The following is a 22,571-nucleotide window of genomic DNA, read 5'->3' as shown; positions in this document are numbered from 1 at the left end:
GCAGTCATACATGTTCACTACAGAAGATTAATTTGTAGAAATATTTTTGAGCTACACAACCATCTTTTTCTTCAAAAAAGGTAATGTGAAAAGCCACATAGAACATGATTTCTGCCTACACTGCAGTTTAATGCAGAATGTCTACATAAACTTATGCTGCCAAAAACCAGTCTGACAGTACAGAACTAGACAGAGAGACAAATATACAAGCAGAAAAAAAGAATAAATAAATGTGTTTTATTTACTGTGTTCTTTGATGGCTCCCAAGCAGTATCTACCTTGCCCACATCTTGCATGTCTTGGAGTTGGCGGAGCTGTGACAGGGTGTGGTGTCTCAGGGCTTCATGCAGGGGAGTATCCCCATCTTTATCCTGAATATCCAATTTAGCACCTGCACGGACCAAGAGCTGAAAAGAGAGAGAACCCAAATTAAAAAAATAAAAAAAACTCCCTATTTTTCCTTTTAGAACTAATTTCAGAAAATTATGGTTTAGCATTCTCTAGGAGTTCAAAAGGGCTACTCCTACCTTTCTACAATTCACAGTTGAATTAATTTAAATCTATTTTCCATACCTGGAGCTAAGCCCTCAACCAAAGCATTTATCTGTCTCAAATACCAAGCTTATTTCAGCAGAAGACTAATGCTTGCCTGTGCTCTGAGTGCTACAAAAGACACAATTTTAGAGGATTCTTTCTACTTCCTTAGACTTTAATTTTTATAAGACAGCCTACAAACAATGTAATTTATTACAGCAATATGTACAATACTTGAGATAGGTATATACTCTTTACTATTAGGTTTCACTGACCTCAAAAATCACGACTTTCACACCATGCTAAACTTTACAACTTAATTTACAGTGTCTTTGTACTAGCAAAGTAGTTAAGCATGTACTTCCGTTTACCCTAATTCAGGAGAAGACATAAAAACCAATGACACTATTAAAAACCCTCTCAGAACACTTTGGAAAGTAATGAACTGTAAGACTTGTCTCTAAAGCTAATTTTAGACACCCGTTCTTGTTCACAGGACACAGAACAAGCAGAAGGCTACACAGGCTCTCCTATTCCTATGGCCTTTGCATACAGCCCTTCCATAATTCAACCCACCAGAACGTTCTTAAATACAGTGTTGAACTAAACAAAGCAATACATACTGACAAAAAAAATACCAACTGCCCCTAAAAATTAAACCCCATCACTGTCACCATTCAGAAACTTGTAGGCAGCAGCTGAAGTTTAACTTCAATTTTTGAACTTCTGCTACTCTGCACAATTGGGATTAGCAGTAGAGGCAAAAGGCATCTAAAACCAGGAATATACAAAGAGGGATCTCCCACTTTGGAACCCAGATACTTGCAAGGAGCTCAGTTTCTCAGAACCAAAGAACCTCAGAATTCAGAACAGCCTAAAAGGAATTCAAAGCCTAGTTTTCAAGGAAGTATCTGCCTGCAATTATTTGCAGCTTATCATTTTCCCCAACCTTCTCTTCCACAAGTGAAAACAAGAAAACCAGCTAATAGTTGACACAGTCTAGTCTCAACTTCTTACACTCTCTAAATGGATTTACTCTGGCCCAATTTCTTTTCTCATATTCATATCTTGTGTCTGCCACTAGCTCTTTACTGCTTTGAGTTTCTCCTGGAATCCTTGACTACCACAAAACTTCAGAGATTTTGCAGAAGTTTTAAAAAGCTAATTAAAAAAAAAAAAAAAAAAAAAAGGCAAACCACTGCCCTTTGTCATGACAGGAGGACTCTTAAAAGAACCATGCTACCTTTGACCACTATTCCACAAATGCCTGAGGATACAAACCCAGTCCTGGAAGGTATCCAATAGGAATTAGTTTTGAAATAAGGAGCCAACATGTTCTTTGCATGGCTGCATGAGCTATTTTAGGACTTCTTAAAGCTAATCCAGTTCTGAAAAACGGATACTCTACGGGGTCATTCACTTAAACATTCTCCGATATAAGCACATCAGTCAAACACACATGCTAGTTATTCTACATGCCTTCCTACTCATCTGCTACATTAATATTGTATTCCCAGGTACTGTGTAAATTCTAGAAGGGCACAAGAGTTCACCAAACACAGCTGCCAAATAGCTTGCAGGATGCAAGTGGCACTGACTCTAGGAAACCATTCTTCTGGTAGCAAGCAGTTCCAGATATAGGGCCATATCACATGTTTCACTGTAACGGGATCACACCCATCAGCCCTCAGAGAGGGAGAAACCTTAAGGTAAAATAACACTTTCACAGAATGCAGGTCTGCATAGGGGGGACAATTCTGTGTAGGCCTGAATAAGAGACAGCTTTTCATACAAGATCACTCTATAAAGACAAAAAATTATGTCAAAAGCCAAGGGCAGGTTGATGTATCCACTCTGAAAGCAGCAAGTGCCCTCTCTGAGCCTCAAAAGCCCACAGTAGCAAGGCAAACAGTCATACAGGTCCTGTATGACAGTGCACACAGGCCAGAAACAGCAAGCTGTGCCAGTCACACTTCCTGTGCTAGTAACAAAGCTTTGTTAAGTTGAAGCATTTACTTTTGCACCCATGCAAACAAAAAACCAGGATAGCATTCCTTTCACCAGTAAGGTACTACTGTTCACTGCTTATAGGTCTCCCAAGTTAAGAGCAGGAAATGTCAAACACTCACAGACTGAAAAGTAGTTAAGGTAAATAAAAAGATGTTCCATGTTACAATTTGCGAAAGCTATGGGCAAGAACAATTACTCATACAGCAAGACACATCAGAAATACTATTTGAAGATCCCCTTACAGCACCACAAGATTCAGACAAGTAACAGCCAAACACATTTTTCCTTACTAAAAAAGAATGGAATTGGCAACCACACAGAGGAAACCATAATGTACATGTACAAAAATTTAGCCTGCCTCAAGTGGCGTTCATATTGCTGACTGACCTTCTGTGCAAGTTGGCAGACTTCTGAATTAAACAAAATCCATCAAACAAACATGCAGTGACTGTATGTTGTCAAATAATTTTTTGAATGTTCATGAAGTATTCATATTTTAACAGCCACCATCAGCTTTAGTCAAATGCCATTAACCATATGGCTTACTGAAATAAGATACTTACCCTAACAATTTGTGTATGCTGTCGTTCAACAGCGAGATGAAGAGCAGTTTGCTGGTTAACATTCTGGATATCCAGGTTAGCATTGCCCTGCAAGATATTCAAAACATTAGAGCATTATCACCCCAGCAATGTATCTACAGGCAAGACAGTCCATTAGGACACTGACTATGACCCTGAATACAATTCCTAGTTAGAGGATTTGAGAACAGAAGTGACTAGATGCTTCAATTATTCTCTGTACAGATGTTGATCTGTTGAATGAAACTAAGCATCCAATTTTTCAGTCCCTCTGCACCATTAGGCCATTTTAACAATCTCAAAGAAAAATCTGACCTTTAGAGCTCAACACATCCTTCCCTCCTCCACTGCTTCTGCATTGCAACTGCAGGTGCAAAGCAGCCAACTATTTTCACATCAGATGGTCAACCAAAGCATGACATTTAAATCCTCCTGAGAAGAGTCCTACCTGATGCACCAAAAGTTCAGCCACTTCCACATGATTATTAAGAGCTGCCAGATGTAAGGCAGTGTAACCATCATCTTTTTTCTCATCAACAATCCATGGTCGTGGTAACTTGGACAACAACACGCGCATTGCGCTGAAAAAAATAAGCAGAGATGGCACAAACACCCCTACAACATATGCTGAATGACAACAGTAGAACAACATTAGTTCTCAGAACTATGCAGTAGTGACTAAAATAATTTTAATCCTTTGTCAGACAGAGGGAGTGGGTGAAAAGCTATACCAACAGTTCCAAAGCAGAGTAATTTAATGTCCACTTCCTTCTCATTAAAGCACACAAACAAACCATACATGCCTGGATCAGTGTGAGGATCAGGTTTGTTTTTAAGACGAATCCTATCTAGCAGGAAAAATTACATTAAAAAAGCATTCAAACAAATTCTGAAATGTAGACAAAAGAATTTTCTCCCTCAAAATCTTTACAGAGTCTTTAAGTATTTAATGACCAAGTTCTACTACATTAGATTTCTTTAAAATCATCACTTTGTAAACTGATGCTGTGGGCTGTAACAGTTAAAACTCAGTTTCTGAGAAAGAAAATGGAGGAAGATCTCTTAAGCACAGAGAAAATAAATGATGAAACTGTGAATTGAGTAATAGTGGGATATTTTCTTAACATATAATGGTTGAGTATAACATACCATGGCAGTGTCAGGTAGTCAGGGGGTAGGGTGGGGAAAAGCAAGCTGATTACTACAAGTATTACAGCAGACTAAAATCCACGAAGTCCAAAGTTAACCTTCAGTTAAGGGTATTAACAACACAACGCTAGATAAACAAACTGCTCAATCTTATATTCTCTGAGAAATACAGTTTTCTTAAGTTCACATGTCTTCACTTAGCTTTTGGAATACATAAGTTACCAAACTTAAACCCCTTATTGTCTTATCTTTATGAACAGCATATGCAGCTCCCTTATGACAGTTCCTTAAAGACAAACACAAAACCAGAAACTGCTACAATCCTGTGCCAAGAAACCTCTTCTGTCATCTGATGTTTCTCTACTGTTGAAGGAACAAGATATATACAGGAGAAACAGGGCTTCCACACAAAATTCAAACTTAAAATCCAAGTAATCCTTGATAATGCAAGTGGAACCACTAAGTCACACAGTGCCTTTGCAAGGCACATGATGTATGTGAATTGAAGAGTTCTTCATTAGAGTTCTGGTATCAAAAATGTGGGATCTCAATAATCCTCAGAAATAGCCTCATAAATTGAACGTCTCAGCTTTTACTTAAAAATACCCTCAATAAGGTATGAATGACTGCCCTGTCAAGTAACAACTGAACTTCCAGTTCATTCCAATCATCTGTCGCCTTGAACATCCACAGTGAGGTGAAGTGCTATTCACTCCTAAGCTCTCTTTTAGAACAAGCCAATGAGTTTCCTATTAAAAAACCTAAAAGCTGTGTCTGGGCACAGCTCACCCTAATAAGTCCTCTTTGAAAGCAGAGAAGTCTGTGAGGTAACTACTGTACCAGTAAGGAAGTGCACTCCTTCCTACACTCTGCTCAGATGCTCCCATAAAAGACTGCTTAATAAGCATCTCCATGTTCTCCTGCTACTGAGTGCACAACATAAACCTCTGGTTTCACACTTACGCTGCAGCTGCCAGAATGGTGTATTAAGTGACATTTTTTTGCCCCCAGAATCAGTGTCTAAAAGAATTGCAACTAATTAACTGCATTTTCAGGCCACAGGATTATACAAACCCACAGGAAACCAACTGCTACGTGGAGCATCCATAGCCAGAATGTTCTGGATGTTTGTCCTCCTCAGAGTGGACAGAAGCCATTTTCAGCCTCATAGGATTTTTTGTTTTCCTGTCAGAAAGCTTCTCACTTCCTCACAGTCCAAATCACTTATAACACAGAAACACAGGACAACAACACTCAACAGATTGTTACATTGCTCATTGTGTGCCATTGCTCAGCTTCTATTCATAACACCTTCTACAGCCCTCTCACGTGCTAGGGAGAAAAGACTAGAATACATCAGAAAAAAAAAAAAAAAAAAACGAACAATGGCAACATTAATTCTTTGAGAGAATCACTTACACAGGATTTTTCAAAATTAACAACATAATTTAGTAAAATTCAAGTTGCCAAAGCTTAATGAAAGGTGGCAAAATTAACCAGTACCAGCTGCACTAATAAACATAGTGTATTTTGTAATGCAATGAAGCCATATTTTCAAATCTTGGCACCATCAGAACTGTGTTTAGCTGCTTTAGGGAGGGAGCATGTCTGGTGTACTGTGGTTTGCTTGGTATCTGGGCACATCACCACACAGCTCTTCAGAATGCTGGACTGATACAAAACACACAGTACCAACAGCACAACAAGCCTTCTATAGTGGCTTCCCACAGTGCATCATGACATGTAAGCTCTTTATCTTCACCTGCCAGCCTCAGTGCTTCTGAAGACCCCATAAAGCTCTAGGGTATCTACTGTGGATACTATGAAAAGCACCACAAAAAATTCCTGAAAATTCCCTATGACTGACAGAAGCAATATGGCTGTGAGCAACCAGGATAAGGTGGGGCAACAATAATCTAACAAACAAACAAATAAAAAAAACCAACAACAAATTTTTCTTAAAACTGCAACTACAACTAAGGAACAATGTGGAAGGGCATCAACACTAATTACAGCCAGCTTGTCTCCAAAGTAGCTGTAGTCACTAAACAAGAAGCTGTCCTAACCAACTCAATGGTATTTTACATCCTTTTCTTCAATAAGGAGGTAAGAAAATTGCCAACTCCACCAATAAATAAAATTAAAAATACATTGACACACATAATCAGATTCCTCAATACGCAAATTTACTTCAGAAATACTACTGACATTTCTTTAATACACCTAATTTTTGAAACAAAAATAAGAAACCAACTGACTCAGCATTTTGTTTGCTGTCAAGAAAAATAAAATCACTCATCTTAATACTTGTGTGAGTGTTACCCTCACCAGATCACCTTACCAGATCATCTTTCAAATCTTTAGTTTGCTGTCTTACACCAGAAAAATGTTTATCTGAAGTTTGACTGAAAAATATTTGGAGGTATCTTGCTTTCAGAGAAATGAGATGCCTGCTACATTTCTGAATGCATTTAAGATGCATTGGTCTTACTGGAAAAACAGAAGGATCACCAAAACAAACAAATGGCTTCTGTGTGGAATAGATTTTTATCTTACTGTTCACAGTAAATAATCAAAGAGCCAGGAACCACTACTCATTTGTTTCTTTTTATTCAGAAAAACACTGTATCTCTTCCAGACCATTACAGGACAGCAGGCTAGAAGGACTGTTTCATGGAATGACACCTTAAATTCTGCAAGATATTAATATGCTACAATGGTAAATTCAGCTCAGTGGCTGCATCCTCCTCCTCATTAGATGAGAGGTAGTTTTTTTCAATTTTTACAGGATTTTCTAGAGCTACTGCCAAAATTTTGACAGCTAAGAGGCTACCATTCAGAGCAGCACTCAGTGGAACAGGCATATATCATAAAGTCACATTAAAGAATTCATGTTGCCAATTACACAGTCATTCACAATTCCTCTTCCCCATGAAGTATTACAGAAGAAGCTGGATTGTATTGTTCTGTTTTTAAGACCACAACATAGATGTGGAATCTTGCTCTTATCTTGTGCACATTAAACAAACCACAGACTGCTTTCACTGTAGTTGTATTGCAAAGATCAAGAAATGAGCAAATCTATTAGTAACCTGATCATGAAAACAGCTAAAGAAAACTTTTCAAACTATTATCTTCAGTGTACTCAACTGTAACAGATTACATGCCTGAGGAGCTGCAAGATTACTGATCAAATGCTTAAAACTCTTAATTGAAACACAGAATTTCATTATGCTATTTGTACATTATTACTAAAGCATCACCCATAAAAATTTTTTTTAATAGGCAAGCTCTGGAATTTGTTGGTCTGCAGGATTTTCAGCTTAGCAGGAAGCTCATAAAAAGATTTTGGGCATTTTTAACCTGGATGCCCATTTGCAACTTCTGAAAGTTTCTAATGGAACAACAAGATAAAAACTTCAGTGAGAGTTTTTGTGAGAGTTATCTGTAAAGCTTTAATAGGGATAAGTAAACTATTGCTTCTTTTTTAGGAGCTAAACATGTGCTCAATCAAAAAGGACTGAGAAAGCTTATGGGTGCATAGGGGGCTGATATGGAGGTATCTGCTGCTTTCCCAAAAAAGATGTTGGGGGTACACTGACTTATACTGCCCAATGTAATTTATTTCCCATAAAATAACAGGCTATACTCTAATAGTTACAAGTGATTTGGCCAAAGGAACATCCACTAATATGATGCTACATTTAATTTGAGATGTAGAACAGTAACAGCAAATGTTGCTGTTGCATGTATCTTTATTTGATCGAGCCACATGAGTAATACTTTTTTTTTCTTTTTAAATTCAGGTTTTTATGGAGCCTGGACCACAACTTAACATATCCAGGACCGTGGAATCACTTGGGTTGGAATAGATCTTACAAATCATCTCATTCCAGACCTTGCCATGGAAATTCAGCAGTATGAACTGTGCATTTGCAACATAAGATATGTCACAGATCTGAACAATAAACTAATTTTCTTTTAGCCACATGAAGGCACTTGTTTCAACACCGGTTAGCAACATTAGATATACAAAAGAAATTATTCTTATTATGTAAAGTTAGCATATGGTGTATTATTAATTACTAACCTACATATAAAATGTTGGGTTTTATGCAGCACTTTGCTCACATAATTTTTACAGATACTCATTAGTACTGAGAATGCAACATACAATAACAGATTTGAAAATCTACAAGACTATAAGATTAAAGAAAAACAATTCCAGATTCCGCAGTCTTAACTGCAAAAGTATCCTTGCACCCTGTTTTAAAAAAGACTAGAAAAGAAAAAAAAAAATAGAGAAGATTATCTGCCACCAACTGCAATTTGACTGCAGAATGAGGTGAATTAAGATGGTTGAGGGTTTGTAGGATAGTGGTGGAGTGGGTTTGTTTGGCCTTTCACGGTTTGTTTGTTAAGGTTTTACAGAAACAAATACTTAGGCACAACAAATCAGAAAGGCTACTTCACAATCTGCATAAACACATTTAAATTGCTACTGAAAGACACAATCCCACTTTTTTTTCCTGCACTTCAGTTCCTGCATTATGTTGGTTCTACAGACACATCATTTTCTAGCAAGTGAAACAACCTGCCAGACTCCTGATTTGGCAAGTTTGCTTTTCAGACAGATCAATGAGATAATCCAACCCACCCCACAACTTCATGATCACTAGAAGCAATAGGAGTAAGGGAATGACAAAGCCAGAGCTGCAGGGAGAGCAGACCGCCCTTTCCAGAAGCAAAGTTTTAGATCAGCATAAACTTATCAGCAATCCTATCACCAGAGGATTCATTGTAATGATTCATTGTACTTTCTATTACAGGTTTTTCTACTTTCATGCCATTCTCCTCCCTCAACTCAGGCTTCCACTGTCTCAGTGTGACATGGTTTCATAACATATTTTACTGTAATCCTGGCTTGAAGTATTCTCCACATACACATACCCCACTACATACTCCTCCACCTCCACATATTCCTCTCCAGACTCTCAACCCTGGCTCAGTTACACTCATTCACCTGCCTCCTGTTAGAGCCAAATAGTTGAAGGAACAGCTCAGATTTAAAGACAGCTGCCATGGCAAAGTTTTCTTTCAAGACACATGGTCCGACGTGCATTTTACAACACAACCAAAGAAAAACCACATTTGACTACCTGTTGACTACCACTTCTGCTCAAAAAAAGTTCCCACAAAAAGTGGTCCCAACACAGCACATGAAAGGTCATCCCCTTCTGCTGGATTATTTCTCATATGGAATAGTACTCCAAGCCTGCTCACTGTGAAGCCAAAGAAACATTTGTACCAACATAGTGCAAGAAGTAACACAGGAGCAGGACAGTGCTATTTTTGGCAAGCATAAGATGGTAAGTGCACGTCAGCACACAACTTCAAGCCAAATCAGCTCCCTGATCTGATTCACAGCATACTCGCTGTGCAGTACAGGGAGAACCACTGGAAGAATGAAGAAGGAAGTATCTATCCCTCAGGAACAAGCAACAGGAAGAGATTAATACCTTAGATTAGTACTACCAAGCACACTGTTCCTTGAAATTAGAGTTTAATATTTTGTATCTGAACAATGGTCTAGTTAGTAGATGTTTAAGTAGGCAGGCTGTTTCCTTCTTTTTGCATCTCAGATTTTCAAGCATCATTCGCTTTTGAAAAATCAATTTCAATATACATGTAACCAAAGAAACAATGAGGTATATACATTTCTATGGATTTCACAAGAATGTATCGCACAACAGCTTTGTCTTCAGTGAATAATTATGAAAACAAAGAGAAAAGAAAAAATGTGACTTCAACCAGAAAGCAACAGAAGTTACAGGGTAAACAGTTACCAAGCACAGGATAAAATCAACACAAACGAAGCAGCAAGGGAAGTATAAATCCAAGATACTGGTCTGCTCAGGACTCTGAAATTCACTCTCTACCCTAACCATACTGAACTTTGTAACTACTAATTGCATCAAGATTAATTGAATGGTATTTTGATTTAATAAATTTGTTTAATTTTATATTGAGGTATTTTCACCTTTTTCATCCTTCTTGCTCCCAAGTAAAGATTTTGTCTGCAAAATACATAGAAAGTCTTGAAGTATTTGGGTTCCTGACTGTTGTATTTAAATGTCTAAATTTCAATTATTTTTTAAAGAAAACATTACATATACTTTCCATTAATATGAAAATCCCTCTTCCTATTTTGAATATGCAGTTATTAGGCTTGCCATGAGCCAATTTTGTAAACATGAAAGATTAATGCAATGAGCTGTTACCTTGATTTCTTCTTTTATTCTTTTCTTCTAAAACAATTCAGTTTTTTTTAAAGAACAGTAGCACCTAATTTACACATGCATTTATTTTCTTTAGATGCAATTCTATGGATAAGCATTAGAAACAAAACACAATGGCATTCTTAAACATAATGGTATGCAATTACACAAATTTACTAATTAAAGTTTTTCAAATAATTTCTAACTTGATTTGAATATGGAAATGCAGGGCTACAAATGGGCACTGACTTATTCTTTATAAAACAACTGTATGATTTGCAATTGAAAACTCAGACTGAGGCTGCTCAGACCTCAGGTTAATCGGCATGTTAGTCACCGCATTTTTCAGTGATCAAGAAACCAGGTTACACAACCTGCCATGGCAGCGCAGGATATTTATTGTTCTATATCTGCGTGAAGTCCTTGCCTTGTTACTAGCAGGGCTGCCTTTTTTTTTCCCCTCTCCCACTCCTCCCCCCCCCCGCCCCAAATGTTTCTAAGTATAGTGACAACCTCATCAGGGTTTACTAGTAGCAGCGCAAGCTCAGTGAAAACCTGGGAAATCTAACTGGAAACATGAGAGAGAGCTTTATTTGGCAGTGCTAAAAAAACCTGGGGACAAATGGCTAAGCGGCGGTGGAAGTGCAGGCTGCACAATCAATAGGCAGAGAGCTGGATAGAGGCTCCCTTCGCTGCCGGATCGACAATCGACAGCTGAGAGACTATTTTTTGCAATGGTTGACTAAATATGGTCAGGGAAGAGAGAGGCACAAGAGAGCCTGTTTGCCTGGGAGTGCATGTTTCAAATGCTTAGCTGCCTATAAAGCCGTAACAGTTTTGCTCGTGCCCTCTAAGTGGGAAATACGGTTGGTGACTTCTGTAGTGTGTGTGCGGGAGCCCTGACCTCGCGAGCAGACTTGACCTCTGAAGATGGGAAGTAGCTTCAACACAGACCTGCCTACAGTTAAGCCTGGAAACATAACCTCAAGCAAGAAAAGATGCAGTGCAATATCTAAGGAACTAGAAGAAACCAATATTTGCCGGGGGAGGGGGGAGACAATCGCTATTTTTTTGGTGCCTTTTTCTAATCTTTTTTTTGGAAGCAACTCCAACTTTTGGGGGCTTGGTTTTGGTCTTTTGTTGGGTTTTTATTTTTCTTTTTGCCTGTGATTATCTTCATCTGACAGTGGGCTAAGTTCACCTTCCCTTGGCTTCCTAGCATCTATCCTTGGAGTCTTAACTCTCAGTCCAGCAGACATAAGGTATAATTTCTATACAACATCATCCATATTTTAGCATTCAAAAGAAAGGAATGAGGTGCCAATTAGGCACCCATCTTCATGCCTTTTTTTTTTTAAGTTTTATCTATTTAAGGTGGTGAGGTACTGTATGCACCGACATTCGCCCCCCCTTGCCTCCCCCTCCCATGTAACGAAGAGCTGATTCAGCGAATAGAGTGAGAGCACTCAGGATGAGATGGCTGCTGCTGATGTGTCTCTAGGTCATTACCTCTCTTCCAACTGCAAATGCTGCACGATACTAAGCTTACAGGTAACACAACATCAGGAGACCTGCATTATTCTGCACGTTTAAAGGATGCCTATGACTTTCTGCATGTATATCTTATTTACTAGACTGTTTTTAAATTGTTGTATTAATCCCTCTACTCTGGGAACAGCTTATTTTTGAGTGCGCTAAAGTATCAAGCATTTGTAGTGTAAAGAGCAGGTTGAAATAAATCAACTGTTAGTCCAAATTTCATAGCAAAAAAAAAGAAAAAAAGGGAAGAAACAAACAAACAAAAAAAACCCCCAAAAAAACCAAATCCCAACTTGCTTAGTAGGCAGAATTCTTTTTAAAGAAGATAAACTAGTAAATTGCAATGCCATTAACTGGTTGTTCATTTCAGTGAAATATATTTTCCTATGCACAACTAAAAATGTACCAACTTGAAAAAGAAAACCTAATAAACAGTGTGGTAGTGCAATGCTGAGTTCTCAAATAGGTCTCGGCAAAATTTTCAAGGTGCTTTATATCAGACATACATGAAAACAGCCTACTTAAAAACTAGAATGTGACTGCTGTGATTCTAATGCTGCATTGCTGATTCTCCTTGTACTACTGTGCTAGCTACTGCTACACTCTGATTTGCTCTCTATCAGCTGCACTAGGTTTTTGTCACGAGCTGCAGAAATTCTTACTTCCTCTGCTCTCAGCTTTCCTTACAACTATTACAGTTACTAATTGTTAAGCTTATTTCAAATTTACCTTCCAATGCTATAGAGACAAAGCTTACTCTTTACTGAAACCCAAATCAACTCCTGAAATACCTATTAAGCAACCGTAAGCTATATCTGACAGTCCCTCAGAAGTCAAAGCTGTACTGCACATCAAATATTTAACTACCGTTCCAAATCAAGTCGCACAAAATCTTATGAAACAAGGTTAAACTTGGGCTTTTTTTCTGTGAGGTTTTTTGTTTGGTTTGGGTTAATTTTTTTTAGTTAACTATTTTAGCTGTCATAAATATTTCAAGGGTGGACAAGACTTTGAAGCAGGTGAGTGCCAGTTTTAAAGAACAAGAAAAGCTGCTTGCAGAAGTGTTGAATAGGTATTAGCTTTCACATGTGACCTTTGGCCTAACAATCCAACTCCTGTCACTGCAGTTAGAGGTTGTTTTCTTAATTCAATGTCATCATCTTTAGGATAAGGAAGATCTCTGGTGACATGTGTTTTTGTGTTTGGGTTGGGATTTTACTGAGGTTTTTTTGTTTTGCTTTATTTTTTGTTTTGTTTTTTTAATCACTCCGAAATACAGTGTAAAAAAGTATAAACCTGCAAAGAGTTTGCAGAATAATGGATGGGATACAAAAAGCATAGAAGTGGGATTTGGAGCAAGGAAATAAATTTATAACAGCTATTTTATCTCAGTCTATTCCTCCCTTCAGGACACTAGATGCAAACTGTGCCCCAGCATGAAAATCTGCTAGAAGACCTGAGAGGAAGCTGAAGTTTTTACAGTGGACTACAACTACGAATGCCAAGAAAAGACACTGCAAGCCTACGAGCGATTCAATTCTCTACTTAAACATGGTCACTTAGAAGAGCAAGAGGCTGCAAAAATATGGAAAACTACTTCTAACATCAGTGCCATCCCAAAAGAATTACCCATGCCCAGATTTAAGACACTGTGAAGGTAAATTGTAAATTGCATTGCAAAGTTCAGTTAGCATAGTAAGTTTATTTTCTACCATCAGTTTATCAGAACTGTTGTCCTTCCAGAGAACTGTCAGCCAGTTTCACCTAATAACAGCAAGAAAAAGCAGCAAAATACTTCTTAGGTTCATCTGACAGGCAGTCAAGCAACTCTGTGTGTACCTGCTCAGAGCACATACTTCTTTATGTACCCATATGAACATACAATGCTATGGAATGTAAAGAAGTATGTATTTTTGGCAGGCCAGGAACGACCAGTAAGAGGAAACTAAACAGCTGCTGGAAGAAACAGGTTTCCCTCTTGTTTGAATGACATTCATGTGACAAATTGGCTTGCTCAGGGTCAGCTGGTGTTGCCAAAATAACTCATACTTGTTAGTAACAAATCACAAAACATTAAATTAAGTGACTATAAAAGTGGGTATGAAGAATTGTTAACAGCTGATAAGCAGAATATTAGTTGCAAGCATAATTCAAAGCAAGGCTGGAAGTGAAACCTTGAAATGCACCGATTAAGACTGCAGCATAGTTGCAAAATTCATCATTACCAGTACTCCTCACTTCATAGATCTTAAACTAAACGTAAAAGCCTAGTTAGCAAAATGCATCTCATAAAATCAAGACACTGTTCTAGTAATCACAGCCTGTTCTGTGTACTTCAGATGGTAGTACTTAAATTTGCATCTACCACAGAACATTTAATCCACAGGCTGCAACTAACACAAATATTAACAGCTAAGGAATTACAGGTCTGATTTACAAAAATTGACAGCCAAAATAATTGAGTATAACTTCTGCAATTTACTAAGACTTAAGTTAGAATTTTCTCCAAATCAGCACTTATTATGCTCACTGAGCATAGTACAAAGTGCAGTGTCGATACAAAGTGCAGTGTCAGGTTTATGCACAGAAAGTGACAATACAGAAATTTCTAGGCCAGAGCTGCTAGTCAGCGGATTAAAGCTATTGACAGATTCCTAAATGAAAACACAAATGACAACTACAGCCTAAAAGGTAAGTTATCTTAAATACTATTTTGAAATTAGCTGAATTTACTTTAAGTCCAAATTTAAGAAAATTTGCCACAAAAAAAACATTGTAGCATTCAAAAAATTTAAAGAACGAAATGAGAAATAGTTCTGCAATAGTTTCAAGTTCTAAAAGTGATATTAATTAAAATACTGATGCATACCATCCTTAAGTAAAGATACTCAACATCAAATCCAGGAACAAGGGAAAAATGTGAGGAAAGAACTCCTCACTCATCAATCCAGCCAATTCTATTCATGACAGCAGTTATTAAATAGGATACATCCATGATAAGTAGGCACATTTGGCCCAGATTAAAGATTCTAACTGTAGCCTTTTGCTTACTAAAATGTCTGTGAGGAAAAAAAACTCCAACCAAAACAAACAAAAATATAAACAAAGGCAACACATGATTTTTAGATGGAGAACTTATTTTTAAATACTCACATAATTCTGAAACAGCTCATAATATACACAGCCTGATATTTTTAGCACGTGAGACTTCATATTAATATTTATATATATATATATAAGCAGAAGTATTATCTTACCTGCTTAAGAAAGCAAAGTTTCAGTATTTTTTTAAAGCTTTCTCTAACGAGCAGGTATTTTGACACGAAGGCTACAGTATCTTAACATCTAAATCAAAACCTGGTTTATAGTGGGAAACAAATTAAATTGCAGTAACTTTTCTGAATAACGCAAGGCTACTAAACTCAATCATGCTTATAGAAGCAATTTGGTATAACTAGCAGTTTCATTGAGGGGTTAATTGCTAAGCATTTTCTTCTTTTCCTGATGAGCTCCTGTGCTCAGCACCAATTGATCTAGCTTCTACTATAAAATGGGACTGATTTTTTAACAGCTTTAATTTATCAGAAAGGTTTTTGATAACAATTTATCATACTGTGTTCTCCCTTGTATAACATTGCAATGTTATTCTGACACAAAATGACAGTTCAGAGTGATACAAAAGTTAAAATTATATGTTGACATTGCTTCCTGCTAGTTCATGTTAGCATATCTCTAAGAATACATACCCAGTCACTCTAAAATGTCACATCCATCACTTAGATCAGCTGTTCAATTTTAACCGAGCACACGTTGAACTTCGGGCATCTGCTGACACAGTTGTAACTCAAACATTTCAACTGTGTGACTGACAGGGATAACAGATGCTGACATTATCAAATGCTACACGGCTTTTTTCCACAGCAGTTTTTTGTCCCGATATGGCCAGTACATGAAACTGTATTGCCATCCAAAAGCGCACTTGAGCAGCTGTATCTGTAAAACAGTTCCTCTATAACTAGTAAAAATAGAAACTCATTTTACAGCCGTCTTGATGCTTAAGTCCAAGTGACACACCTGCTACATTTCTTTTAAGATACATAGTGTTGGGGAATATATTTACATAAATCTTCTCACCATCATCAGACTATGCAACAAACACATGTGAACTATCCTTGACACACTCATTACTAGAGAATGGTTTGAACCAAGGTTGTTCCCTAATTTCCACTGCAGTCAAAGCTCAGATAGAATTCAGTGTGACATAAAAAAAGCTATGTGAGCTCGCACAGTTGTATTAAGGACCTTAGTTTAGAAGAAATCAGATGCAACCCCAGAAAAATCTTTAAAAGCTGTGTTTTTCTGGCATTAAATGTTTTTACATATCCTATCAAAGTAAAGAAAAAAAGAATTTATCCTGCTATATTATATAATCATTCCTAAAAAATTAATACTAACTAGAGATATAGCAATGGAACTGAAAGCACTTGGCATTTATATTTGTGCTAACTACAGCATAAAAGCAGTTGCAAAAAGGAAACCTGCCAGAAAATGAATGAAGGGAAGGGAGGGAGGAAGGTGACAAAGAAACTGAAACATGAAACATTCTTCCCCAGTAAAGCTTAACATAAAGAAGTAAGGGAGTTCTATTTCTGATAGAAACTTTAAGACTACAGTTTCTAACCTAGTCTAAAATTTGATTACACTATACAGGAAAAAGTTTAAACTGTAACTTTGATTTGATTTGAGTCTCATCTCACGATCCTCAAGGAAATACTCAAGGACAGAACAAACCTGTACAGGCCTTTCTGGTATACAGCTTTTAACTGTGCCATCTCCAAATTAGGAAAGAGTTAAAAATTTGCATTGACAAGAAACAAATTGCGTAACATAGAAGAAAAGCCTCGTGTTCTTTGTGCACTGCTCATGTGCTTTAAAATGTGTTACTGAATTATAAGCTTCCTGCACTCCAATGCTTTGCTAAAGCTGGTAAAATGGAACCAAATCACCTCTTCAATGGATTTGGTCCCCTTCAACCAGCTGTAGCTATGCATTGATCACTACAGGATTTCTCATGTTGTTAAAACTGGACACAAAACCTGCTCAGAGCAATTAAGTAGTCTTCTCTTCAGTCCAGCTCAACTTTTTAGGCAGCCTGAAGATGGAAGGTAACTAGGACTGTGGGAAATTCTCAAGTTTGTATTTGTAAATAAATAGCTACTGGTGTTAACATTTTGTCCATACGCAGTAAAAATCATCTCTTACAACATTTATAAAGATAGGTAAGCAGTGAAATAAACATTTTCCAATGATTTATTGTCTCCTGTATTCTTCCTCAAGTCTGGTGCCCTTTCTAGCAATACTGACCAAAAAAACTCAAAACCGAGCAATCATGGACAGTACTGGCAGGGTAGATTTACTTTCTGGGCACCCCTCTCCCCTTTTTTATGTTGTACAAAGGAAGAAACTCCATAGGGCAGGAACTGTATTTGCCATTTTGTATCTGTTGGTCACATTACTTACTATTTAATGATAATAAATTTGTTTCTGACCTCAACAGCTACAGGCTAACCTGCCACCTAATAACAGGTCTGCTCATGGAGATGATATTCTTCCTGCAAACCAACTTGAACAGAATTATTCTTCCAAAGCATTTTCTGACATAATACTTTAATAAGAGGTTTTAAAAACAGACTCTGCACTCAGCTTCAACTAAGTTTAACCTACATTTACTGTCAGAACTGCAAATACAAAGGCAAAAAACACTTTGACTGATTTAGAAAATAATTGTACCACTCTCATTTCCTCAGAACTTGTCTCTCTGAGGACCTCCATGACAACTCATCCCGTGAGTCCTGGAGACACTTCCTGAAGACACTCATTAACAGTACGTGGAAGTGAGAAACCCCACCTCTCAATTAAATTGCTACAGTTAGAAATTTCACTGCCAACCCATTCAAACCATCTGCAAATCTAGAAACAGAGATCTCCTAAATAATGATAAAACCATGGGGAAAAATTACAATTTATTTTAAACCACAGTCTCCTACTTGCCAGTTTATGAACATAAAGATGACATACTTCTTGCTATACCTGAAATCTGTATCTTACTCCAGGACTTTGATTTTTTGATTTAAAGTCCAGCAGAATTTACTGCTCTGAAGAACTAATCATACAAGTGTGTGAAGTCAGGTCAGCTCCAAGAGCAGCCTCTATTTAAGATGCTAGCTGCAGAGTGAATAAAGCTCTCTTCACAAGACACAATGCAAATCTAAACCTAACTGGGGCAACGGATATAAAATACGCCTACACTTCACAGTCATGTCTTCAGCTCAAAAATCTGAAGTCACAGGTATGCGAATAGATCAAACATAAGCAAGAGATGGTAACATGGCAAAAATAACCAATCTGTACAGTATTTTCAATTTTTACTTTCCTTTTTTCTCTCTGAAAAAAATCTCATTAACACTGAAGAGGCAAAGTCTGCCAAACTTTAAGGCTCACAGTACTTTGAAAAAAGTCCATAATAAATGCACTTTTAATATGACTGACTCCATTAAAAATCACAAACAAGAAACTATGTATTAAAGTTTAACTTCCCCATACTTAATTTAAAGTTTCTTTTTAGCTCTATCTCCCATGCACACGTTTAATGCTACCTACAGCATAAACCAACACTCATTCTATATTTCAACATTATACATCAGCACAAAAACCAGAAGTTCTTTCTGTACCAATTCACAAGGTACAAAGAGAAGCAAAACATGAAAAGGAGACATTCTACTAAGAATAGGATGCTCTCTGAAACACACTGTACCTTGACTTATGGAAAACACAGCCAAACTGCCATGGAAGATAAAGTGCTGAGAAAATCTAAGCTATTTGACATATATCGCTATCTTTCTTATAATCTTTATCCAATATTCCAACATTTAAAATCGAATGTATTTGTTTTCAAATGAAAAATTAAAAACTTTGGAATGTTCTTCTCAGCATAATTTGTAGGTTTTATCTTCCTATTATTTATAAAGGTCAGAATTCAAGAAACAAGAGGTTTTGCTCTGAAAAAGAATTTGGTTCCAAACACCTATTTGACATCTAGAAAAAACACTACAGAAATCGACATCCTTTTATTGTGGTACTCATGCACTTATAACACGCATTTATTTTATTATCCTCAACAAGGAAGATGTATGCAAACTTCATTAATTCTTGCATACAAAGCATGTTTTTAATTTTTAGAATTATAGCTATGCACACAAATGCATACACATCTATATACACACATGAATATGTGTTTAAGTGTTATAAAATAAGATAGAAATTACATAATATATCTATATATTTGAATATAAGGAGAATTTAATGCATTGTATTAATAAAAGGCACCACAACCCAAAGCCGCAAAAACTCCAGTTGAGGTGGAGCAGAGAAGCTTAGATGAGGAAAAGAAAGGTTTCAAGCAGAACCTATTACATACTGTCTGTGACCCACAGCAGTAACAAGCTAAAGATGAGGGGGTTATTTTTAACAGTGCTTTAAATAGCTTGTACTTAGTGTATATAACAGATCGGTAATAGCCGTTGTTCTATATCAAATTAGAAAAACAAAGTGGCAAATACAAAAACCTTGGTTTCATTCAGAAACAGGCAAGTGGCAGAACTACAAAATCAGCAATGAAACAAAAGAGTATCACTGAAGTCTTGAGGGATAGAAAACTAAACTCCTAGATGAATGAAACTGCCATGACAATTTTTGGCCAGGGGGAGAAATAAAAATAGATTTATTTTGGTTTCATTTTCAATTATTTCTTCCCAGGCTGATGGGTAAAAAATCTAATGCTGTGAGCATTAGATATTTTAGATGAAACTACTCTTTCTGTGATGGGAGACAAAATTCCTTTTCTACATGCTTGAGCAGTGCTCACATGGAACTGCAACCAAAGAATAATATTAAGTATCTGTTTTAGAAACAAGTGAAACCACATGTGTGGAGGGAACCCACACAGCATTCAAATCACTAATACTGGAAACATTTTCCAATACTTCCAATGAAAACTTTCATAAACGAGGAAGGATTCTGGTTAAAACTTCACTAAACTCCACATTCTACCAACCATCAAACTGACCCAGTCTGAACTACAACTTGGATCCCTCCATCAAATGAATAGTCTGCCACTTCTAAAATATTCACCCATGGAAAAATCTCCAGCACATGCCTATGAAAAGCATTTTTCCCCCATAAAATTTCCCTGCATCTCGAGATTATGGTCACACAAAGCAACTATCACAAGAGCTGAGGAAAAGCACTGCAGAAAAAATACCAACCAAACAAAAAATACCCCACCAAGGTAACTGAGACAAGAAACAGTACTCCTGGCTAATGCTGTTATGTAACAAGGAGGAATTCACTTTAGAGGAAGAAGTTACCAAATGAGACTTGGAAGAACTGTGTTCTGAATGCCGAAAGTAAGCTCCCTTCATTTGGTCCTTGACATGTTCTCTTAAAGACCATTTATGAGTAATGTAGAAAACGGTAAACATTTATTCATCCTATCAACACTTCCAACCACTACTTTTACTCATTAAATTATTCCATTCCATATACACAGATAATTAATTATGTTTACTTTTTAACCAGTCTTCATAGTTTTGAGACTAATCTAGATTTTAATCCCATATATTAATAATGGATGAAATTTATACAAATTTACAGACATTATTTCTCCAACTTGTCTCAACTTAAAAGCTGAATTTAGTAGTAAACAGGGAAACAGACACGTTTCTTCTTTTGTGAAGAATACTATACTAAATCCTCCAGCCGAGGATAAAGTATTATTCAAGTCTCGTTAGCATGACAGCTTTGACAAATACCATTTATCCACAATGTAATAAGGAATCAGCAACACAACTTCTCTTTGAAGTTCTATCTATGCAGTTGTTTCCAAAAGCTATCTTAACTGAAATTTAAATGTAGACATATAGAATGCAGCTAGTATAAAACCATTTGTGCCTTAAAATGAATTTTTTTAGTTGAGCTGCTATATAAAACCTGAAATACAAAATTCCTTCTAGATATATGCCTGTGAAAATGTGATTAACTGTTTCAAATACTAACAAATATAATCTAATGCAACAATCCTGAGAGTGCTTTAGAACTGTATGGTTTACTTAAAACTTATCCACAAATAAGTATTTGTAAAAAGCTCAAATACCTTTATCAACTCAAATACTCAAGAAGGGAAACATAGCAGTATTTACTACTTTCATCCTATGTCAAAATTCAATCTTCAAGATCTTACTAACTTAGTCATCAAAACTTTTATTGGCAAAATTTTATAGCCATGACAGAAAATTTATCAGGAATTTGGAGTTATCTGGATACAGCATTAAACTGAGCAGACTTTTAGCTTCATTCTAGTAAGGGCTTCCAAGAATTAGAAAGAGGCATAGCTAAGCAACATCAACATTTAAGCAATACAACTACATGCAGATTTAAGGATTCTCTGAAAGAATACCTTAGCTCTACCTTTACGTGTACTTGTTTTCCTTTTACATACAATAAAAAACAATCTTTAAAAAGAAATCTGTACCTAGGGTTTCCTCTTAGTGCAGCATGGTGAAGAGCATTAAACCCATTGTTGTTGGTGATAGTAACATCTGCTCCAGCTTCTAAGAGTACAGCAAGGATATCATCACGCTTTTTACTTATTGCATCATGAAGTGGAGTGTCTCCTTCAGAATCCTAAAACCAGAAACAGTTTGCATCAGTTTTTGCATGCATCCACATTAAAAAGATGCTACAATATCTCTAGGAAAATGACTTACAATTTATGAATAACAGGACAACAAAAACTAATGCAACAGAGGGAAGACTAGTCAGGTGGAATGAGGCATGGAATTTTGAGTAATAAATGCTAAGTTTAGCCAGCAATTAACTATGTAGAATATAATACTGAAATAGCAGTGTGACATCAAAGCATAGGCAAATAAAAATAAAATGCAGTCCAGGTACTAAAAGCAGGCATATCTGTTGTTTTAACTGAAGCATATAATTTTCCATGAAACAAAAGCCAATGTCATAGAAGCAGTATTAAGCTTTTAACTTGTTATAGCTAATACAAGATTATATTACACAATGTACATGATAATTCTTGACAGCACAATTGATCAGGCAAAGAATTTATACTTCTAGCTTGATGCTTTATTTTTCAAATATAGCAAATAAGGAAAAAAACTTCTTATTCCTAGAAGCATTTTGTACATTACTTATTCAAGGACTCAAAAGCCTGGTCTGAAGAGAAATGCTCTAGACTAACAGTGAGAAAACCACATCCATTTAAGCTTATTTGCAGCTACATAGGCAAAATATCCATATTTATGCTTCCAGTAGAATTCTTGCACCACATAAGTCAGGAAGTCTTTTGTCACCAACATTGACTCAACTGCAAGCTAACACAGAAACCAATCATTTTAGCAATACA

General features: G+C 36.6%; 1 protein-coding gene across 8 annotated transcripts in view; it reads right to left on the bottom strand.

Annotated features, from left to right (window-relative positions):
* Nucleotides 1–22,571, bottom strand: part of MIB1 (MIB E3 ubiquitin protein ligase 1) — a 68,563-nt gene that overhangs the window by 15,198 nt on the left and 30,794 nt on the right. For 5 of the 8 annotated variants that reach the window (XM_021551557.4, XM_021551558.4, XM_085571995.1 and 2 more), the window contains exons 12-15: nucleotides 21,681–21,832; nucleotides 3,574–3,706; nucleotides 3,108–3,194; nucleotides 246–407 (exon numbers count right to left, since the gene is read on the bottom strand). In XM_021551557.4, coding sequence (XP_021407232.2) covers nucleotides 246–407; nucleotides 3,108–3,194; nucleotides 3,574–3,706; nucleotides 21,681–21,832 — 534 coding nt within the window. The remainder of the gene's footprint in view (nucleotides 1–245; nucleotides 408–3,107; nucleotides 3,195–3,573; nucleotides 3,707–21,680; nucleotides 21,833–22,571) is intronic. The other 3 variants (XM_031504016.3, XM_085571994.1, XM_085571997.1) reach the window with 1 other exon arrangement.

Source organism: Lonchura striata, chromosome 2 (assembly GCF_050655825.1).
Source record: "Lonchura striata isolate lonStrDom1 chromosome 2, ASM5065582v1, whole genome shotgun sequence".
NCBI lineage: Eukaryota > Metazoa > Chordata > Aves > Passeriformes > Estrildidae > Lonchura > Lonchura striata.
Note: the sequence above shows the minus strand (reverse complement) of the source record. Positions and strands in the feature narration are given on the sequence as shown.